Raw genomic sequence first — 20052 nt, 5'->3', positions numbered from 1 at the left:
ACTGTTTGCTAGTAACTACCAAAGCTGAATATTACACACATCCTATGTCCCAGCAATTCTACCCTTACATATATACCAAGAGCAGGCATCCACTGGTTCACCAGGACGTGGACAAGAACGTTGATCTCTGGACAAGACCTTGGATGTTATTCACACCCATTCCCCGCAGACAACATTGAACACTCCACAAAGAAGAGGCAGGAAAAGCGGGGAGAAGGGAGGAGAAGGAAGGAAGGGAGACAGCTCTCTACCAGCAACAGGGGCCTCTGCCAGGCATGCTGTCATTCTGTGACAGCTAGGAGCTTAGGTCTTTGACCGGATGCTCAGAGAGGGGATAAGAAATTGCTCTCCCGGGCCCCTGGCCCTGGTTGGGAACTGATTTTCAAAGTGTCTTCCATCCAGGACAATTCTTTTCTTTTTTTTTTTTTTTTTTTTTTTTGAGATGGAGTCTCACTCTGTTGCCCAGGCTGGAGTGCAGTGGCGCGATCTCGGCTCACTGCAACCTCCACCTCCTGGGTTCAAGCGGTTCTCCTGCCTCAGCCTCCCAAGTAGCTGAGACTATAGGTGCACACCACCACGCCCGCCTGATTTTTGTATTTTTAGAAGAGACGGGGTTTCACCATGTTCGTCAGGCTGGTCTTGAACTCCTGACCTGGTGATCCGCCTGCTTCAGCTTCCCAAAGTGCTGGGATTACAGGCGTGAGCCACCACGCCCGGTCCACCCAGAAAAATTCTGTTCAAGCAAACTCACAGGCTGATCTGGGTCTATAAAAATGATCAAAACAGAGGAGCTCTGACCAATTTGAAGGCCCCCCTTCCACCCTCCTCCTCCCAGCTATGTCCCCGCTGGGCTGACCCCAACACCCCCAGAGACCCAGGTAATTACCTGCCAACCCTAGGTGACCTGCTGCTGGGTTTTCACCCCTGACCCATCCCAGACCCACCCCAGGCCCCGAGTCCACACTCACCCAGCTCCAGCCCGGGACTATACCAGCCCGTCGTAGAGGGACAGCGCCTGCACAATGGACGGGTCTGCCTTGGACCCCTCCTGGAACTCCTGCAGGGTCAGCTTCCCGTCGGCATTCTGTGAGCAGAGAACGGCGGCTGAGGGTGCAGCGCCTCCCAGGAGAGGGCTCTGGACAAGCCCAGCCCAGGGCCGGTCCCAAGAGCCCTTCCGAGGTTAGATCAGGAGGGAGGGAATGTGGCTCAGGGCCTACAAGCAGCCAGCACCAGACAGACCTTGGCACTCATGGCAGGGTAGCCTTGGACCGTGGCCCACCTCTCTGGGCATGTTTCTTTACCTGGGGATGGAGGGTAATTACCTGGCTTCCTCCAGGCACTGGGGTGACAGCTCTGTGCTTGACCAACTGGGAAGCGCCCTGTAACTCCACACGTGTCATGGTTAATGCTATTAATCCCCATCTATGTGAGTAATTGACAAGGCTGAGAGCCTCGTGCGGTTCACTGGGGTTGCTCTTGGGAGGGCATTTAAACTGCCCCCGGAGCAGCCCACACTGGACCCTGGGAGACCTGGCAGGGGGCTGGACATGGCTCAGAAAGAGGAATTTTAGTGAGTCTCTCGGGGAGGGGACGTTTGGGCCAGAATCCCTTCCCCGGAGCATCTCTCAAGGAAGCCCGTGGACCACAAGAAAAAGGCCATGGAGAGCACCTACTCGATCTCGGGTATCCAGAGAGGGCAAGTGCTGACAACAACACCGATGAGCACACCCCAGCCGTGCTCAGGGATCGCTCGCTGCGTACACGACACACGCCAAGCACGGCATGACCCTCAGTGCACGGAACCCTCACGGCCAAGCCAAGAGGAGGGTGCTGCTCTCATCCCCATTTTACCAGTGAGGAAGCTGAGGCTCCGTCACCTACCCAGGCCCCAGGGCTGGGAAATGGGGAAGTCAGATCCACACCCTAGTCAGTGTGACTACAGGGTCTGTGCTGTTTCCCAAAATGAGGGAGGTGCAACAGGGGGACGGCAAGGAGTGCGTGGCCCTGGCCTTAAGCCACGTGGACGCACACCAGGAGAAACTTATTATTCCATGCGCCACACTCCGTCGATAAATCTTTTGATCATTACCAAGAGGCCAGCTGGGTGTGAGGCCAGCACGTCTCTACCGCTCCTCTAACATGGGCTAATCTCCCTTTTTTTTAATTAAGAAAGTACAGGCCTCAGGCTCAAAGCTTTTAGGGCAAACAGCTGTCTCCAGCCAGAATCTAATAAGCAGCCCTGCGTTACAGGAATTTCTATGATTGATTGATTGATTGATTGAGACAGGGTCTCACTCTGTCACCCAGGCTGGAGTGCAATCACTGCAGCCTTGCTTTCCCAAGCTCCAGTCATCCTCCCACTTCAGCCTCCCACGTAGCTGGGACCACAGGTGCACACCACCACACCCAGCTAATTTTTGTATTTTTTGTAGAGACGGGGTTTCGTCACGTTGCCCAGGCTGGTCTCAAACTCCTGAGCTCAAGTGATCCACTCGCCTTGGCCTCCCAAAGTGCTGGGATGACAGGTGTGAGCCACCGTACCTGACCATTTTATATTATTTTGCTGAAGGCACATAACACCTGGATTTCCCTAACGTCATTATTTCAAATTTACATTTAAGTTATTTTAGTTTTTAGTTTTAAGAAAGTTTGATTTAAAGAAGGATTCCTTATTTTTTTGAAGTCCCTTTTTTTAGGCTTTTATTTTAGGCTCAATGATACATGTTCAGGTTTGTTATATAGGTAAATCCCCTGTTGTGGGGGTTTGCTGTACAGACTATTTCGTCACTCAGGTGATAAGCGCAGTACCTGACAAGAGGTGGGTTTTGATCCTCTCCTTCCTCTCACCCTCCACCCTCAAGTAGGCACCAGTGTCTATGGTTCCTTTTTTTTTTTTTTTTTTTTTTTTGCTTTTGAGACAGTCTCACTCATTGCCCAGGCTGGAGTGCAGTGCTGTGATCTCGGCTCACTACAACCTCGGCCTCCCAGGTTCAAGCAATTCTCCTGCCTCAGCCTCCCAAGTAGCTGGGATTACAGGCATGTGCCATCATGCCTGGCTAATTTTTTTTTTTTTTTTTTTTTTTGAGACTGTGTCTCTTTTGCCCAGGCTGGAATGCAATGGCGCAATCTCCGCTCACTGCAACCGCTGCCTCCCGGATTTTTTTTAAGTAGAGACAGGGATTCACCATGTTGGCCAGGATGGTCTCGAACTCCTGACCTCAGGTGATTCACCCACCTCGGCCTCCCAAAGTGCTGGGATTACAGGTGTGAGCCACTGCACCTGGCCTTTGGCTCCCTTTAAAGAAGGGTTTCTTGGCCAGGCACGGTGGCTCACACCTGTAATCCCAGCACTTTGGGAGGCCGACGCTGGTGGATCACAAGGTCAGGAGACCGAGACCATCCTGGCTAACACGGTGAAACCCCGTCTCTACTAAAAATACAAAAAATTAGCCACGTGTGGTGGCATGCGCCTGTAGTCCCAGCTACTCGGGAGGCTGAGGCAGGAGAGTTGCATGAACCCAGGAAGCAGAGCTTGCAGTGAGCTGAGATCACCCCAATGCACTCCAGCCTGGGCGACAGGGTGAGACTCTGTCTCAAAAAAAAAGAGAAGGGTTTCTTGACCTTGGGCCTGTGGATAGAAGTCAGCAGGTCTATGAACTTCGGGGAAAAAAAAAATCAGCCTTTCTTTTTACTAACCTCTAACTGAAATGTAGCTTTCCCTTTGATGGAAACCTAGGTGATGGTCCCCAACAGGACCTGCAGTACCTGTGATCTGTCGACAGTAGGGATCACAGGTATTTTCATAACACACCCCAGTTGCTGCAGATATTACAGCTCGCAATTTCTGGGGTTGCTGGACCCACCACTACATCTGAGTGAATGCATTAAGAAAGCAGCTCACAGAATGCTACATCACAGATTCTTTTTTAAAAATACTCTGACAGCTGTTTTCTAAAATAATCAGCTTCCTTTTTGATCTTACGATTTTATTTTATGCACTTAAAGCCATTATTCTGAGAAGTCCGTAGGCTTCTCTAGAATGCCAAAGGGGTCCGTGGCAAACAAAAAAAAAAGGCTAAGGACTTTGGTTGATTAAAGAAAACATGCCAAGCAAACTGACTTAAGACTCTGGACATTGGATGGGGCTAGCTGCTGAGCAGGGGTATGACACCGTGCCGCCTGCCGTGAGCCATGGAGGGGGTTGGCAGCAAAGCCAGGCCCAGGCTCCAGGGACTCCAATTCCTGCCCCCAACACCTTGCCTCCCTGGTCCAGGACCAGCCCCACCCCCGACCTCACCTTGTCCATCATGGCAAAGATCCGGTCCACCCTCTTCTCGGGAGTGTTCTCCTCCTCCGGGAGCTCCACGGTATTCCCCTGCAGGGACGGACAAGGCGGGGGTGGGCCCTGGCACTCTGGGCTTTGGGCTCTTGGCCATGCATTTGCCCCCCGGACCTGGCAGGTTCCAGATGAGGGCCGCCCCCCTCTTCTTTCCCCTCCCCATCCCTGCCATTCTGCCCTGGAACATCCCACACCCCAGCGCCACTATCTACCAGCTTGTGCTTGCCTGCCCAGGCAGAGATGTACAGAATGGTTCAGCCAGTGACCCCTGCTTCCACCCTGGGCAGGAGCATGGCTGCACAAGTGCTCTCCCTCTCTCTCAGTCACTGGCTTTGCCCCTCCTGACACCCCTAACCACACGGGACCCGGCCTCTCACCACCATCTGGTAAATGGCATCCACAATGTCCAGCATCTCGTTCCTGGTGATGTAGCCATCGTTGTCCAAGTCGTAGAGCTTGAAGGCCCCTGTAAGCAAGCAGCAGTGCTGAGTGATCCTGGGCTGGGGCAATGGGGAGGGGTCTTCAACTCGCCCCTCCTCTCTGCACCCCAACATGAAGTCAGCGACCGGATGGCCCATTCCTCATCAGGTCAACTAATATTTACATCAGGATAGACAGGGACACACACACACACACACACACACACCATTGCAACTAGGGTTAAAAATAAATAAGGCTGGGCATGGTGGCTCACACCTGTAATCCCAGGACTTTGGGAGGCTGAGGTGAGCGGACTGCTTGAGCCCAGGAGTTCGAGACCAGCCTGGACAACATGGCAAAACCCTGTCTCTACAAAAATACAAAAATTAGCCAGGCATGGTGGTGTGTGCCTGTAGTTCCAGCTACTTGGGAGGTTGAGGTGGGAGGATGGCTTGAGCCCAGGAGGCGAAGGTTGCAATAAGCCGAGATCAAGCCACTGCACTCCAGCCTGGGTGACAGAGCAAGTCTCTCTCTCTCTCTCTCTCTCTATATATATATATATATATATATATATATATATATATAAATTAAAAATAACAGGGCCAGGCACAGTGACTCACCCCTATAATAATGCCAGCACTTTGGGAGGCCGAGGCAGGCGGATCACCTGAGGTCAGGAGTTCGAGAACAGCCCCTGGCCAGCAAGGTGAAACCCCTTCTCTACTAAAAATACAAAAATTAGCCAGGTGTGGTAGCAGCCGCCTGTAGTTCCAGCTACTTGGGAGGAGGTGGGAGGATGGCTTGAGCCCAGGAGACGAAGGTTGCAATAAGCCGAGATCGAACTACTGCACTCTAGCCTGGGTGACAGAGCAAGTCTCTCTCTCTCTCTCTCTCTATATATATATATATAATATTATATATATATTAAATATTATATATATTATTATATATATTAAAAATAACAGGGCCAGGCACGGTGGCTCACACCTGTAATTCCAGCACTTTGGAAGGCCAAGGCGGGTGGATCATCTGAGGTCAGGAGTTCGAGACCAGCCTGGCCAACATGGTGAAACCCCATCTCTACTAAAAATACAAAAATTAGACAGGTGTGATGGTGCACGCCTGTAATCCTGGCTACTTGGGAGGCTGAGGCAGGAGAATTACTTGAACCCAGGAGGCGGAGATTGTAGTGGGCCGAGATCGTGCCACTGCACTCCAGCCTGGGCGACAGAGCAAGACTCTGTCTATAAATAAATAAATAAATAAATAAATAAATAAAATAAAATAAAGGGATGGGGCATTGGGCTGCCAGGGCCAAGGTCTCAGTGGCTGGAGCTGAGTGCGTGGGAGAGCCCGGGGCCTGGGATGTGGCCCAGAGGAGCACCCCTCCCCTTCCCCCCACTCCAGCCCCTGCCTCCTCCCCACAGTCCACTCTGCTCCCACAATTATGGTGCGGCCTGCTACAGTCAACATTAGAAAATAAAATAGTGCATCGGGAGGAGGAGCTTTTGCATAAATAAAATTCTCTTTTATTTCTTAAAGGAAAAAAAAAGAAAGAAAAAGAAACTGCAGGGTCTTCTCGCTGCCGATGGAATGAAGTGTGTAAGTCTTACCGAGCAGGGAGCTCTGGCCAGCTGGTTTCCATCTTCCCTCCTCTCCACGCACCCTGTGTTCCTGCTAATGCCGCCAGGGGCCTGCACAGCTTCCCCTCCCAACTCCCTCTCAGCCTCCCTCCACTGGGCCTCACACACGTAGGCCCCCTGCCTGGAGCCCTTAACACCCCCTCCCCAGCTCCCCTCATCCCCAGCTCTGCGCCTGCCAGGCAGGTCCTCTCCTGCTCACAACTCCCTCTCTCCTCCTCGCCTGCAGTTTCCTGAGGGTTTTTTTTTAAATTCTGCTGCCACTCTAGACTAATCGCCCTGAGGGCAGGGACCCATCTATCTTATCCTGCAGTGGATCCCTGGTACCAACAGGTGGCTTCGTTCCGTCGTTATTTGGTCAATGAACGAGTAAGTGAATGAGTGAAAGCAAGAATCAAAGCAGTGGCTATGAAAGAGGTGGGTCCGGCACTGAACCTGGGTCTTGGGTTCCCACTGCCCCTCCTGCGGCCCAGGTCTGCACCTGCCCGAGTGCAGCCAAGGCTCCTGCCAGCCTCTGCCCCCAGCCCTCCCTGTCTGCCTGCCTCAGCGAGCTCCTTCCTGCTGCCGTTGCCTGCAGGAAACCCTCCCACCTGACAGATGTCTGTGCTGCTCTCTGAACCCTGGACAGTCAGCCTGGCCTAGTTATGTGGCCATGTGAGGGCCACCTGCCCAGGGCCAAGGCCTGCCCTCTGCAGACGCAGCTGGGACGCCATCTGTGGTCACTGCGGTGGGTGTCTGTCACCCCTGCCTGGTGAGGGCCAAGGGCTGCCTCCCTCTGACCTGGGCCCTCCAGCTGCTGCCCCACAGGGCCAAGGGGGCAGGACTTACACCGCAGCTTCTCATCCAGGGTTCCCCGCGAGGTCACCGACAGCGCCTGGATGAACTCGGAGAACTCAATTCGCCCGTCCTGACAGAAGAGAGAGGGGATGGCCTTGGTCAGTGCCGGTCAGGCCACCGGGTCAGGCTGAACCTCGGGGACAGGCGAGGGGCAGTTGCAGGCTCCAGACACTGTGGCCAGTGGACACTCAGGTGGAGAGGGCAGGCTCGAAGGAATGGGGGGCGAGAGGCAAGGAGAGGGTGGGGAGCAGAGGCTGGGGGACTGCGTGGGGGGTTAGAAGTGGGAGAGGCCAGGAGGGAGGCACAGGAAGAAGGGCTGAGGCTGAATGGAGAGGCTTACTCCACTCCTGATGGGAGAAGGTGCCAGAAGCACCAATGCCTGAGCTCCTCTCAGCAACAGCCTGGAAGCCCCTCGGCCTAGAGCTGTGGGCTCGTGGGCTTTTGCAAAGGGAAGGCCGCTGCAGGTTGTTTAATTCCACCTCTTATTTGCAAATGAAGAAACCGAGGCCCAAGAAGGGAAGAGCCCTTCCCAGGGTCAGGAATGTGACTCCCAGCCTGGGGGCACCTGGGAGAAACTGGGGGTGGGATAGAACAGAAAGCTCCGTGGTGCCAGCAGCAGGGGGTACAGAGACAAGTGGCAGTAAATCTATCCTCAAATGCTACTGCAGGACAGAATCAGGGTCATGGCAGATAACCCAACAGCTATCCGTGCAGCCACTGCCCGGAGGTGACGCAAGCTACCACATGGTAAGTCTTGAAAACATGATGCTCGGTGGAAAAAGCCAGGAACAAAAGATCCTATAGCTTACGATTCTCAGAGCCTCAGTTTCCTGACCTACAAAATGGGTATTAAAATACCCAGCTCCCAGGTGCTTGTAAGGCCTCATTCAAAATAATCCATGTATGGCCGGGCGCGGTGGCTCACACCTGAAATCCCAGCACTTTGGGAGGCCAAGGTGAGTGGATCATCTGAGGTCAGGAGTTCGAGACCAGCCTGGGCAATACAGTGAAACCCCATCTCTACTAAAAATACAAAAATTAGCCAGGTGTGGTGACAGGCGCCTGTAATCCCAGCTTCTCAGGAGGCTGAGGCAGGGGAATTGCTTGAATCCAGGAGGCAGAGGTTGCAGTGAATCGAGATTGCACCATTGCACTCCAGCCTGGGCGACAGAGCGAGACTGTGTCTCAAAAAAAAAAAAAAAATCCATGTAAAGAGGTTACACATAGTAAATGTTCAGGAAATATTGGTTATTATTATTAATCCTGCTATTATCATGGGATGTATTTGCATTTTATGCTTGTAAGAGAAATGTTAGGGTGTACGTGTATACATGCATGTGTGTGCACTGTATACATATGCATATGTGTATATGTCTCTCTGTGTGTACACGTGTGTGCACCTGCAAGTCCATGCATTGTGTGCATATGTGTGCATTTGTGTGCACCGTATGAATATACATGTGTGTTCACGTGTGTGGCTGCATCTCCATGTATGTGTGCCCACATGTGTGCGTGGTATTCGCCTGCATGTGCACATACACGTCTGTGTGAGCGCTTGGATGTGCATGTCAGTATATGTGTGGGTGTACATATGTGCGCACACTTGTGCATGCATTTGGATGCATCTGTGTTTATTTTGTGTGTGTCTGCATGTGTACATGTGCATGCATTTATGTGCGACTGTGTATGTGTGCATGTCAGCATGCACTCATGTGTGTGTTCCTTCTCTAGAAGGGAACATCGGCAGGAGAGAGTAGGTGTGGAGACGTTGCGGGTACCCACAGGAGCTGAGCCAGCTGCCACAGGAGGGAAAAGTCTCCGGGCTGACACAGGCCCCATCAATCCCCAGCTCACCTTGTTTTCGTCAAAGACGTTGAAAACAAATGTGGCAAACTTGGTGGGGTCTCCGAACGGGAAGAATTGCTTGTAGATCTTCTGGAAGCCTGCCGCATCCAGCTGCCCACTGGGGCAGTCCTTGATGAAGCCTTTGTACCTGGAGGCAGCGGACCAGGCCAGAGAGGGTAAAGGAGATGCCAACATCACCCACCCACCAACTTCGCCCGCCCAGGGCCCAGGAAAGCTGTGGCTCCTCGTTCAAAGAGGTGGTGCTACATGGGGCCATGGACTTGATAGGCACAGGCGCAGCCCCACCTCTGCCTCTCACTAGCAGTGTGACCTTGGATACAGACTTCACCTCTCCTAGCCTCGTCTGCATAAGAGGGTTACCAACTGACATAGGAATTAACCCAGATACTGCACACAGAGTGAGCACTTGGCCACCCAGCCCTGTGCTCCACCCAAGGGGGCTAAAACAAGAGTCACATGAATGGCCTCCCCGAAGCCGCATGCCTGCACAAGACCCTCCCACCTCCCCACCTTCTCTGCCGAGCCCCTCCTGGCATCAGGCTGGGTGGGCTGCTGCTGGTGCTGGTGGGTAGACCACCATATGGAGCCAGCAGGTGGCTCCTCCCACATGCCCACACCCCGCCCCTCAGTCTCTGTTCCCAGGGAACTGGGTAAACAGCATGGGGGGATCCTGGCTGTTCCAACTGGACTTGTCCACCCTGCAGTCCCGGTGCCCAGCACAAAACCCTCCAGATCCCTAGGCGGCTGACGCTGGAATGGCTTTGCACTCCCAATCCCAGGCCAAATCTCTGCCATTCACTGGCTGTACAGCCTCAAGCAAATGCCCTCGCCTGTCTGAGCCTCAGTTTCCTCATCCATAAAAAGGGATGGTTCTCATACCCCTCTTGTTGGTATCAGGGGACATGGTGCATGTAACCACAGGGCTCAGCACAAAAATGAGACAAGAGTGTGATCTTTAGAACTGTGAACTTCAATATGTGCTGTTCTAAACCAATTCACAAACTGGCTCCTGTAGGCAGTTTAACCACCCCTCCCGCCCCACCCCCAGGAGGACACGCACTCCTCGGAGGACGATTTATTCCACATCAGGAAGCCAGAGAGAGTGGTCATCTGTCACCAACACCAGCTATTACCTTTGCAGGGCCCGACGCGACTGGGAACTCTGCACACCTTATTCTCCTAGAATGCCCCTAACGGCCCTGAGAAGGTACTATGAGGAAGCCTTTTTGTTTTGTTTTTGAGATGGAGTCTCACTCTGTCGCCCAGGCTGGAGTGCAGTGGCAGGATCTCGGCTCACTGCAACCTCCACCTCCTGGGTTCAAGTGATTCTCCTGCCTCAGCCTCCCGAGTAGCTGGGATTACAGGCATGCACCATCACACCCAGCTAATTTTTGTATTTTTAGTAGAGACAGGGTTTTGCCATATTGGCCAGGCTGGTGTCGAACCCCTGACCTCAGGAGATCTGCCTGCCTTGGCCTCCCAAAGTGCTGAGATTACAGGCGTGAGCCACAGTGCCTGGCCGAGGAAGCCCATTTTACAGATGAAGAAACAGGCTCAGAGAGAGGAAGACATTTACAAGTCCTGGAAGCCCAGACTACAGCTGAGGTGGGATCAAACGTGAATGCTGAAGAAGCCGATGCTCAGAGAAGCCAGATCACCGGAGACTTTCACACTGCCCACTGTCCCCCATTCTAATGTGACCCACACAAAGCCTCCACCCTCCCCTCGAACATCGGAGAGGGTTATGGGAGTACCGTGCATGGTGCGTGCAGCGCTGTGATTAGGGCCCATACAGAGAGGACGCACATGTAAAAGCCACCGTCCCCCTCCCCAGTGAAGAGGCATCTAACGACTGGAATGGATCCTGGGCACACGTGAAGGGACATGTGGGGCACCCAGGGGTGGCACCCTGAAAATTCTGCAGCCTGGATGGTGAAGCTCAGGCACCCAGCCTCCTGCCAGTACTGTAACTGCTGCTGCCGGAGTGAGGGCGGTTGAGGGGAGGAGGCGGATGGGGGAGGGCAGAGAAGAGGGAGCAGGATGTGGGAGGGAGGGCAGTTCTTCTTGAGTCAGACCACGGCTGGCACATGACCGTCCCAGCAGTGCCCACAGCAAGCAGGAGGCTGTGAATAGGCCGGCCCTCTGCACCTTTCCCTGTCCCCACCCCAGAACACCTTGAAGGGCACTAGAGGCCCAGGGAGGTAGGTCCTGGCTCAGGAACCATGGGTCTTTGTAACAGCCCATGATAGCAGCCCAAACCCGGGCACTGTGCCAAGAGGGTAGTTCCCTCGGCAGGTCGGCCCAACCATCCCATTTCACAGATGCAGGCACTGAGGCACAGAGAGATCAGGAGATTCATCCACAGCAACTCGTGAGACTCGGAGCCCACCCCGCCTCTCCTGTCTCTCCCCTGCCAGCCGGTGTGTGACCTCAGCATCCGTCCCTCCCGTGCATGTGATGTCCGCAGGCCCGCCCAGAATCCCTGCAGCCTGGCAGGACTCTCAGGGTCTACTGGCCTCTGCTCAGCCCTGAGATCTGTTCTGAGCCCCTGCTTGGATCGGCCAAGCAAGAAGGAAGCAAAGCACACGGATCTCAAGTCCCTTCCCACAGCAGGAGGAAGGGACACAGCCACCCCCGTCCTGGCCCTTAAACCTGGCTTCTCCCTGCTTCTTTTGAGTTTCCTCTGTTTCAGCCTGGCCCATGACCCCAGACTCCCAGGCCAGGATGGGCCCCTGGGCAGGGGAGGGAACATGCCTGGCACCAGGACTTAATGACCCATGTGGGGGCACACCCAGCTGTCACCAGACCTCTCTGGATGCCAAGTGGTTGCTTCTTCTTCGTGCAAACCTTCTAACTTATCCACAATGACTTTGTGTTACTTGAGTGATTCTAAAAGGTTATTAAAAACAATAAAGACAAAAGGCACCCAAAGGCGTCCCTGCAGATGGCTCACAAGGGGCTGCTCTAAGGAGACAGAGGCTGTGCACAGCGCCAGCACAGTAAGCAGCTGTGGAAGGCTGGCAGTGAAGGTCTTTGCAGAGGGAAACCGGCTTCAGTGGGGAGCCTTTGGGGGCCTATCCGGTTACCCCTGCAGAGGTTATCACTGTGGGGCCCCAGCTCCCTTCCATGCCATTAGCAGGGGCCCCAAGAAGCCCCCCACAAGGCGATGCCCATGAGAGGGTGCCCAGCCTGATGTTCCAGCTTCCTCCTGCCAAACCCCCCATACTCCACACCCAGACTTCAGACAGGCTCCTCTGAGCCCTCTTCTCACTTGGCCTCGACCTGGCCCCTGGCCCCTGGCCCCTCCCCTGCTCTTCAGCCTGCCTGGCCCAGCTGTAGCGAGAATCCTAAGTCGGGGTAGCCAGAATCCCCACCCCCACGATATCCGATCAAGTTCCGCCTCCCCATTCACGTGTCAGTCCTCGTCCCGCCTCCAGCATCAGCCTACCCAGTCAGTTCAGCAGGAATCCCCCGCCCTGGAGGCCTCCTCTTAGTTTCCATCCGCTGACCCCTCACCCTGTTCATTGGCTGTGAAGCCTCACTTTTCCTCGCATTCGGAGTTGAGTCCCCTCTCTCCCGGGTTGTGACAGTCCTGACACCTACTGCAAGAGTCCCAAATGAAGCCTTCCTGACCATTTTAAGAAGCGTTAGAATATCGCTTTCTCTAACATGGGCCCATCCACTCTCCCGCCAGGCCGCAGCTTAGATGCTGCTGCTTTCACGAAGTCGGCCCAGCCCCAGGTCTGAGGCCTTGGGACCTCCTCTGCGCCCCTGCCTGCTTGCCTGTCCCGGCAGAGTGTGGACCACGCTATACCATATGTGCCTCCAGGCCAGGCCGCCACCAGAATGTAGGCCTCCTGACACCGCTGTGCCCTGGTGACCCGCATGAGGCCTGGCGTGTAACAAGGTCCTGGGGCATGTTTGTCCAGTGAGGTGAATGAATAAACACACAAATTGCCAGGCAGGGGCGGAGGGAGCAAGAGCCCAGTTGGTGTCTGGCTCCTTCTTCCTGAGCCCCATGGAACAGGGACCTCCAGAGACCCTGGCTGAGATCTAAGATCTCTGTGGGCACAGTTAGAAAACCACTGAGGTGTGGCCAGGCATGGTGGCTCATGCCTATAATTCCAGCACTTTGGGAGGCAGAGGTGGGCGGATCATTTGAGGTCAGGAGTTTGAGACCAGCCTGGCCAGCATGGTGAAACCCCGTCTCTACTATACATACAAAATTAGCAGGGCCTGGTGCCACATGTCTCTAGTCCCAGCTACTGAGGAGGCTGAGGCAGGAGAATCATTTGAACCCAGGAGTCAGAGGTTGCAGTGAGCCAAGATCACGCGATTGCACTCCAGCCTGGGAGATAAAGTGAGACTCCATCTCAAAAAAAAAAAAAAAAAAAAAAAAAGAAAAGAAAACCAGTGGACCAGGCGCAGTGGCTCACACCTGTAATCCCAGCACTTTGGGAGGCCGAGACAGGGGATCACGAGGTCAGGAGATGGAGACCATCCTGGCTAACACAGTGAAACCCCGTCTCTACTGAAAATACAAAAAAATTAGCCGGGCGTGGTGGTGGGCGCCGGTAGTCCCAGCTACTAGGGAGGCTGAGGCAGGAGAATGGCGTGAACCCAGGAGGTGGAGCTTGCAGTGAGCCGAGATCACACCACTGCACTCCAGCCTGGGGGACAGAGCGAGACTCCGTCTCAAAAGAAAAAAATAAATAAATAAATAAATAGAAAAGAAAAGAAAACCAGTGATGTGCTCCCACCCTCTGTGTATGGAGAAGACAGGCCCAGAGAGGGAGAGTGACAGGCCGAAAGTCACACAGCAAGTCATCAGCAGAAACAGGGCTCAGACCCAGGGCTCCTGCCTCCCAGGCTCCCCGCCTCACCCGCCCCTCTGGCAAGCCAGGCTGCACCGCCCCCGTGTAAGCGCATGGGTAAAGCGACTGCTACCCAAACATTACGTAACCCCCTGCTCATCATCAGAAGGTGGAGGAGGGAGCCTGCCTCAACTAAAGCAGAGAGACAGGATGGGGGGGGGGGTCTGAACCTTCCCAGACACCCCAGCCACCCCCAGGCCTCTACCACCCTGCAAATCACAGCTCTGAGGCTGGGATTTCACACCATGGTCCCAGCCTGACGTGCCACCCATCTGCCACCGGCTGGCTGAGTCAGGACCCCCTGAAACAGCTGCACACCCCCTCTTGCAGTGGGCACCCGAGTGAGCTGCTGGCTTATGATGAAGATCATGCCCAAGAATTTTGTCCCCAGGATGCCTGAGAGAGGTGACTCCATCCTCCACCCCGGTCCAGGGTCAGGTTCCCACAGGCCCGGGCCTCTTCCCTCCCCTCCTGCCGGTCCCTCCCTCTCTCCTTCAGACACGCTGCCGCCAGACCTGCTCTGGTGCCAGGACACAGGCCTGTGCCCCTGGCCTGGCCCTAACCTGTTGTGCTGGGGGAGGACCCTGAGCAAACCCCTTCCCCACAACGCCCCTCAGTTTCCCTGTGAGTAAAGTAAGTGGTGCATACTAGATCAGGGTTTCCCCACCCCGGCACTCCTGACATTCGGGGCCAGGTCACTGTGGTAGAGGCCTGTCCTGTGCATAGTAGACATTTAGCAGCATCTCCAGCCTCTACCAGACAGATGCCAGTAGCACCCCCTCCCCAAGTTAGGACAACCCCAAGTGTCTCCAGACATTGCCAAATATCCCCTCAGGGGCAGAACCATTCAGGTTGAGAACCACTGGACCAGATGGTCTCTGGGGACCCCCACAAGCTCAGGGGATCCGCCATAAGCATCTGTGATTCTAACAGCTATTCAGGAGACCTGAGAGCCAGGCACGGGGCTCTGTGCTTTCCAGGCACGATTCTGCCCCATCGTCCCAACATCCAGGAGGCGAGGCCAATCCCACCCACTTTACCGATGGAGAAACGGAGGTTTCTGGAGGTGAAGGCCCCTCCTGGCTCAGAGCGTCCATGCGGGTGTCTTCCGCATGGTCTGCTCTTCCCCCTCCTCCCCACCTGCCTGACTCCGCTCACCGCTTCCTTCTCAGCACCAGAGCATCTCCCTGAGAGAAGCCTCTCTGACCACTCCAGGCTGGGTCACGCTCCAGGACACACTCCCAGCACCCCATCCCCCAGCTGGGCCATGGTGGCATCTCGAGCAGCTGTGCCTCAGGAATGATCTGAGTGACTTGTGCAGTGACAGGCCATGGGCTGTTGAGGCAGAAGCCCTATCTTCTAGTTCACCTCCAAACCTGCACCGCCCACTCCTGTGCCTGACAAACATAGTAGCCGCTCAGTTAATGTCAGAGTCACACAGCTAGCCAACGAGGCGGCCAGGACCAGAGCCCAGACTCCGGAATGGGAGCTGCCTCTGTGCTTGGTACCGGGAAGGGGAGAGAGGGGCCGGCTCTCCTGGCCCTGCCCACCTCTCTGACAGCCCAGTGGAAGCCGAAAGTCCTCCGCAGGCCTGTTTTCTTCCACATCTTCTGCTTGATTCCAGACCCACAGTGGAAGGGACAGGAGTCCCAGCATCATTGCTGGCTCAGGCCAGGCCAGGGTGGGGGAGTAGAGATGGCACCAGGAGCAACCCATTATCCCGAGTCTCCCTGCAGACTGGCGACTCACGGTGCTCAGCATGGTCTGGGGTTCAGGGCAGGACCTTGGAGTCCAGCCCCAGCATCTCCAGGCTCCAGAGGATAGATGGCTCTGGGGGTCCACCATGTAGGCCCCCAACTTCAGACAAGTGCTTCATGTGTGCAGGAGAAAGGGGTGGCAGAGGGGTCCCTATGATTATCATTATGATTGTGAATCTCCGTGATTTTTTTCACTGGTGGCATTGAGCATGCAGGAACTCTGTAACATAAAACAGGAGGCCCGGTGGGGTGGCTCACACCTGGAATCCCAGCACTTTGGGAGGCCGAAGCAGGAGGATCACTTGAGCCCAGGAGTTTGAGACCAGCCTGGGCAACATAGCGAGACCCCATCTCTCCACAAAAAAAAAAAAAAAAAAAATTAGTGGAGCCAGGCGCAGTGGCCTTGTGTTTGTCCTCCTAGCTGCTTGGGAGGCTGAGGGAGGAGGGTCCCTTGAGCCCAAAAGTTTGAGGTTGCGGTGAGCTATGATCACACCATTACACTCTGAGGTTGCGGTGAGCTACGATCACACCATTACACTCCAGCCTGGGCAACAAAGCCAGACCCTGTCTCAAAAAAAAAAAAAAGAAAAGAAAAGAAAAAGAAAAAGGTGTTTAATTTTTTTTTTTTAAGTTTAAGAAATGGAAAAAGAAGGGCTCAAGCTTCAGTCCTGGCTTGGTCCTGCCCCACTCTTGACCTGTGTGTGACCTGGGGCAGGTGACGGTTCCCCTCAGAGTCTCGGTTTCCTCATCTGTGAGGTGAGAGCCAACCTTACACCCTCTTTTCAGACCCCTGAGTGGGCCTGGACAAATGAGCTGAGACTGTTAACACCACAGGACGTCCTGAGCACTGGCCATGCCCAAGGCCCTGATCTACAACCTCCACAAACACCAGAGCCAGTGGCCGGGGACAGCCCAACCCCCATTACCTTGTCCCACCAGCTGTCCCAAGAGGAAGGTTCCACAATACCCTCCCGAGTCCCTACTCTGGCCCCATAGGAAATCCTTCCCTTTCTTTCTTTCTTTTTTTTTTCCTAAGACTGAGTCTTGCTCTGTCACCCAGGCTGGAGTACAGGGGCACGATCTACGCTCACTGCAACTTCCACCTCCCAGGTTCAAGCAATTCTCCTGCCTTAGCCTCCCAGTGGCTGGGACTACAGGTGCGTGCCACCATGCCCAGCTAAGTTTGACGGGGTTTCATCATGTTGGCCAGACTGGTCTTGAACTTCTGACCTCATGATCTGGCCGCCTCGACCTCCCAAAGTGCTGGGATTACAGGTGTGAGCCACCGCACCTGGCCGGGAAGTCCTTCCTAATACCCAATCTCCTAATACATGGGCAGGGTCGTACCAAGACCCCTCACTGCCCCTCCCCACCCAGTAACTCAGCCCCAGATGTTTATACACAGACCACGCCTCATACAACCTTGTTCATGAACAGGGTCTTAACTCTTTGGGGTCCAGAGACCCCTTTGGGGATTAGAGAAGAGCCATGGTGCCAGGCCTCAGAGGCAGGCCCAGGCTGTGAAGAATGGGGCCTGTGATCCCCAGCCACGGGAAGCCGAGGTTTCTGATATGGTTGACTGTGTTTGGGAACCAGCTCCTCGAGACAGGGTAGAGATGAGAAAAGAAAATCCTAGATTCAACAACGGCGTTCTTACACTTCTTTAAAAGGGCAGGGGAGAAAAGAAATCTCATTTCATAAAAATCCTGAAAGCTGGCCGGGCGCGGTGGCTCACGCTTGTAATCCCAGCACTTTGGGAGGCCGAGGCAGGCGGATCACGAGGTCAGGAGATCGAGACCACGGTGAAACCCCGTCTCTACTAAAAATACAAAAAAAATTAGCCGGGCGTGGTGGCAGGCGCCTGTAGTCCCAGCTACTTGGAGAGGCTGAGGCAGGAGAATGGCGTGAACCCGGGAGGCGGAGCTTGCAGTGAGCCGAGATCGCGCCACTGCACTCCAGCCTGGGCGACAGAGCGAGACTCTGTCTCAAAAAAAAAAAAAAAAAAAAAAAAAAAAAAATCATGAAAGCTGACTGCCACTTGCAAAACAGTTCCCACTCCAGCGCTGGGGCTCCTCCCACACCTCCCACCTTCTCTTCCCCACCACGGCACCAGGCTGGGTGAATGCCCTCGTCCACCAGGAGACTCCAAGCACCTCGCCCCCCTCAGTCCCTGATGCCCCCCTGCAACCGGCACTGGCCTGGCGTAGAGTAGGTGCCCAGTAAAGATGTACTGAATGAATCAGTGAACAAATGAATGAATGATTGAATGCTCCCAGGACACATGGGTCCAACTCCAGTTTGGCCTCTAGTTCTCTGAGGGCCTGAGCAAGCCCCCGCACTGCTGGGCCTCAGTCTCCCAAAAGCCCCGGTCCTCTAGGACTTCCCCCGAATTTGCCACTCTCAGCTCCTGCAGACTCGTGTCCTCTGAGATCCTGCTGGGAGGCCAGCCCTGCATCTCCTGCCATGCTGATGATACTGCGGCAGCTGCTCTCTGCAGTGCAAAAGGTGGGACAGAGATTGCTAGACGGATAAATCATAAAGCATTACCCCAAGCTGCAATCAGCCAGGAGCAGCGGGGATGGGGGCAGCGGGGATGGGAGCAGCGGCAGCCTCGGCAAATTATTCTCCCATTATCTCTTGAAACAACTCTCTCCAGTGGCATGCCCCTCCCCGCACTCCCTGGAGACCTGGAGGAGGGTCCCAAACTGCCGTGAGATGGTTCCTCTTCCTTTCCCTTCCCCCCAATAGCCTCCAGTTTTACGGGTTTCCCAGAGCAAGAAAGCAAGAAGCCGGCAGGTCTGAGCCCCAATATTCGGGACCACGGAGGCAGAGCAAGCTGGACCCAGACTCCACACACACACACACAGAGCTGTGTGACCTGGGCAAGGGTCTCCACCCTTCTGAGCCTCAGTCTCTTCATCTGTAAAATGGGGCCGCTCCTCGGATTCTCCGCACGGCACCATTTCACCAGCACCGTGCCTGCCCGCAGGAAAGCCCCCAGTGTGACGCTGAGAGGCTGTCTCCGCGCCCACTCTGCATGGCGCAGCCCAGAATCAACAGCTGGCCCTGTTGATGAGAGGACAGCATTCCTCCGGCTTCCACCCACTACTTTTGCTATCAGATTGCTAGGATATTTGGTTATTATAAAAGTAATAAAAGCCATTGTAGAGTCAGGCGCAGTGGCTCACGCCCGTAATCCCAGCACTTTGGGAGGCCGAGGTGGGCATTTCCTGAGGTCAGGAGTTCGAGACCAGCCTGGCCAACGTGAAACCACCGTCTCTACTAAAAATACAAAAATTAGCCAGGCGTGGTGGTGGGTGCCTGTAATCCCAGCTACTCAGGAGGCTGAGGCAGGAGAATCGTTTGAACCCAGGAGGCAGAGTTGCAGTGAGCCAAGATTGCACCACTGCACTCCAGCCTGGGCAACAGAGCGAGACTATCTCAAAAAAAAATAGTTGCGGAAAATTTGGAAAATAGGACACATAATCCACCAGAGGACACCTGCCCCCACCCCCACCTCACACACCCACAACCAGCCTCAGCCTACATCCATCCCATCTTTCTTCTCTGCCTACATTTTTTCCATCATGGACTGGTGCCCGATGATGGTGTGTACCCTGCTGTCTCCACTCAGGATAACGTCCTCATCACTTTCCAGGTGATTACAGAGCTCACAGTCACCTTTAGAGGCCTGCGATCTGTCATTTCTTAAGCAGCCCTCATTGTGGTTCCTGATCTTCCACGACCGTGAATTGGGCTCAAGTGAGCAGGAACTAAGATAAAAGAACAAGGGATGGGGAAGCGGGGGATACCGGGCTGGCTGCAGACCCGGAAGCTGGCTGTGGACACCAAAGCTGGCTCTACCTCTCAAAGCCTCCAGCTTCCTCTCTCTGCCAAATACAGACAACGGCACCAGCAGCTCAGAGCTGGGAGGCACCGAGGAGCTGGCACCGTGAGATGCCCAGTGCGGAGCCTGGTGCAGGGTGAGCATGCCCAGTTGGCCTGACCCAGGCCTCCTATTGCTGTGCCCTGGCCTGTGCTCTCCTGGGGACTTGGGACCTGACCGGCACTGGAGCCCTAGTTCTAATCCAGGCTCTGCTTCTACTGACTTTGCGGCCCGGGACAAATCACAGAATCACTTAAGATCCTGTATGGCAGCTGCTATATGTCAGCACAAACCCAGATGACCCTAGATTGTACAGGAGACACAGGGACCTCCTCTCTGAGCAGCTGACTGGGGTGAAGGTGTGACTACTGAGCCAGAACGAGCCATGCCGAGACTGGAGGCCACAGTCTTCCTTAGCAAAAGGAACAGCAGG

General features: G+C 54.7%; 1 protein-coding gene across 1 annotated transcript in view; it reads right to left on the bottom strand.

Moving 5' to 3' along the window:
• The window catches only part of NCS1 (neuronal calcium sensor 1), a 65266-nt gene that overhangs the window by 9782 nt on the left and 35432 nt on the right, over positions 1-20052 (bottom strand). The window contains exons 3-7 of the mRNA XM_030818032.1: positions 9091-9229; positions 7228-7306; positions 4717-4805; positions 4298-4375; positions 969-1084 (exon numbers count right to left, since the gene is read on the bottom strand). Of these exons, the coding sequence (XP_030673892.1) occupies positions 986-1084; positions 4298-4375; positions 4717-4805; positions 7228-7306; positions 9091-9229 (484 nt within the window). The 3' untranslated portion in view covers positions 969-985. The remainder of the gene's footprint in view (positions 1-968; positions 1085-4297; positions 4376-4716; positions 4806-7227; positions 7307-9090; positions 9230-20052) is intronic.

The sequence above is a fragment of the Nomascus leucogenys genome, chromosome 8 (genome assembly GCF_006542625.1).
Source record: "Nomascus leucogenys isolate Asia chromosome 8, Asia_NLE_v1, whole genome shotgun sequence".
NCBI lineage: Eukaryota > Metazoa > Chordata > Mammalia > Primates > Hylobatidae > Nomascus > Nomascus leucogenys.
Note: the sequence above shows the minus strand (reverse complement) of the source record. Positions and strands in the feature narration are given on the sequence as shown.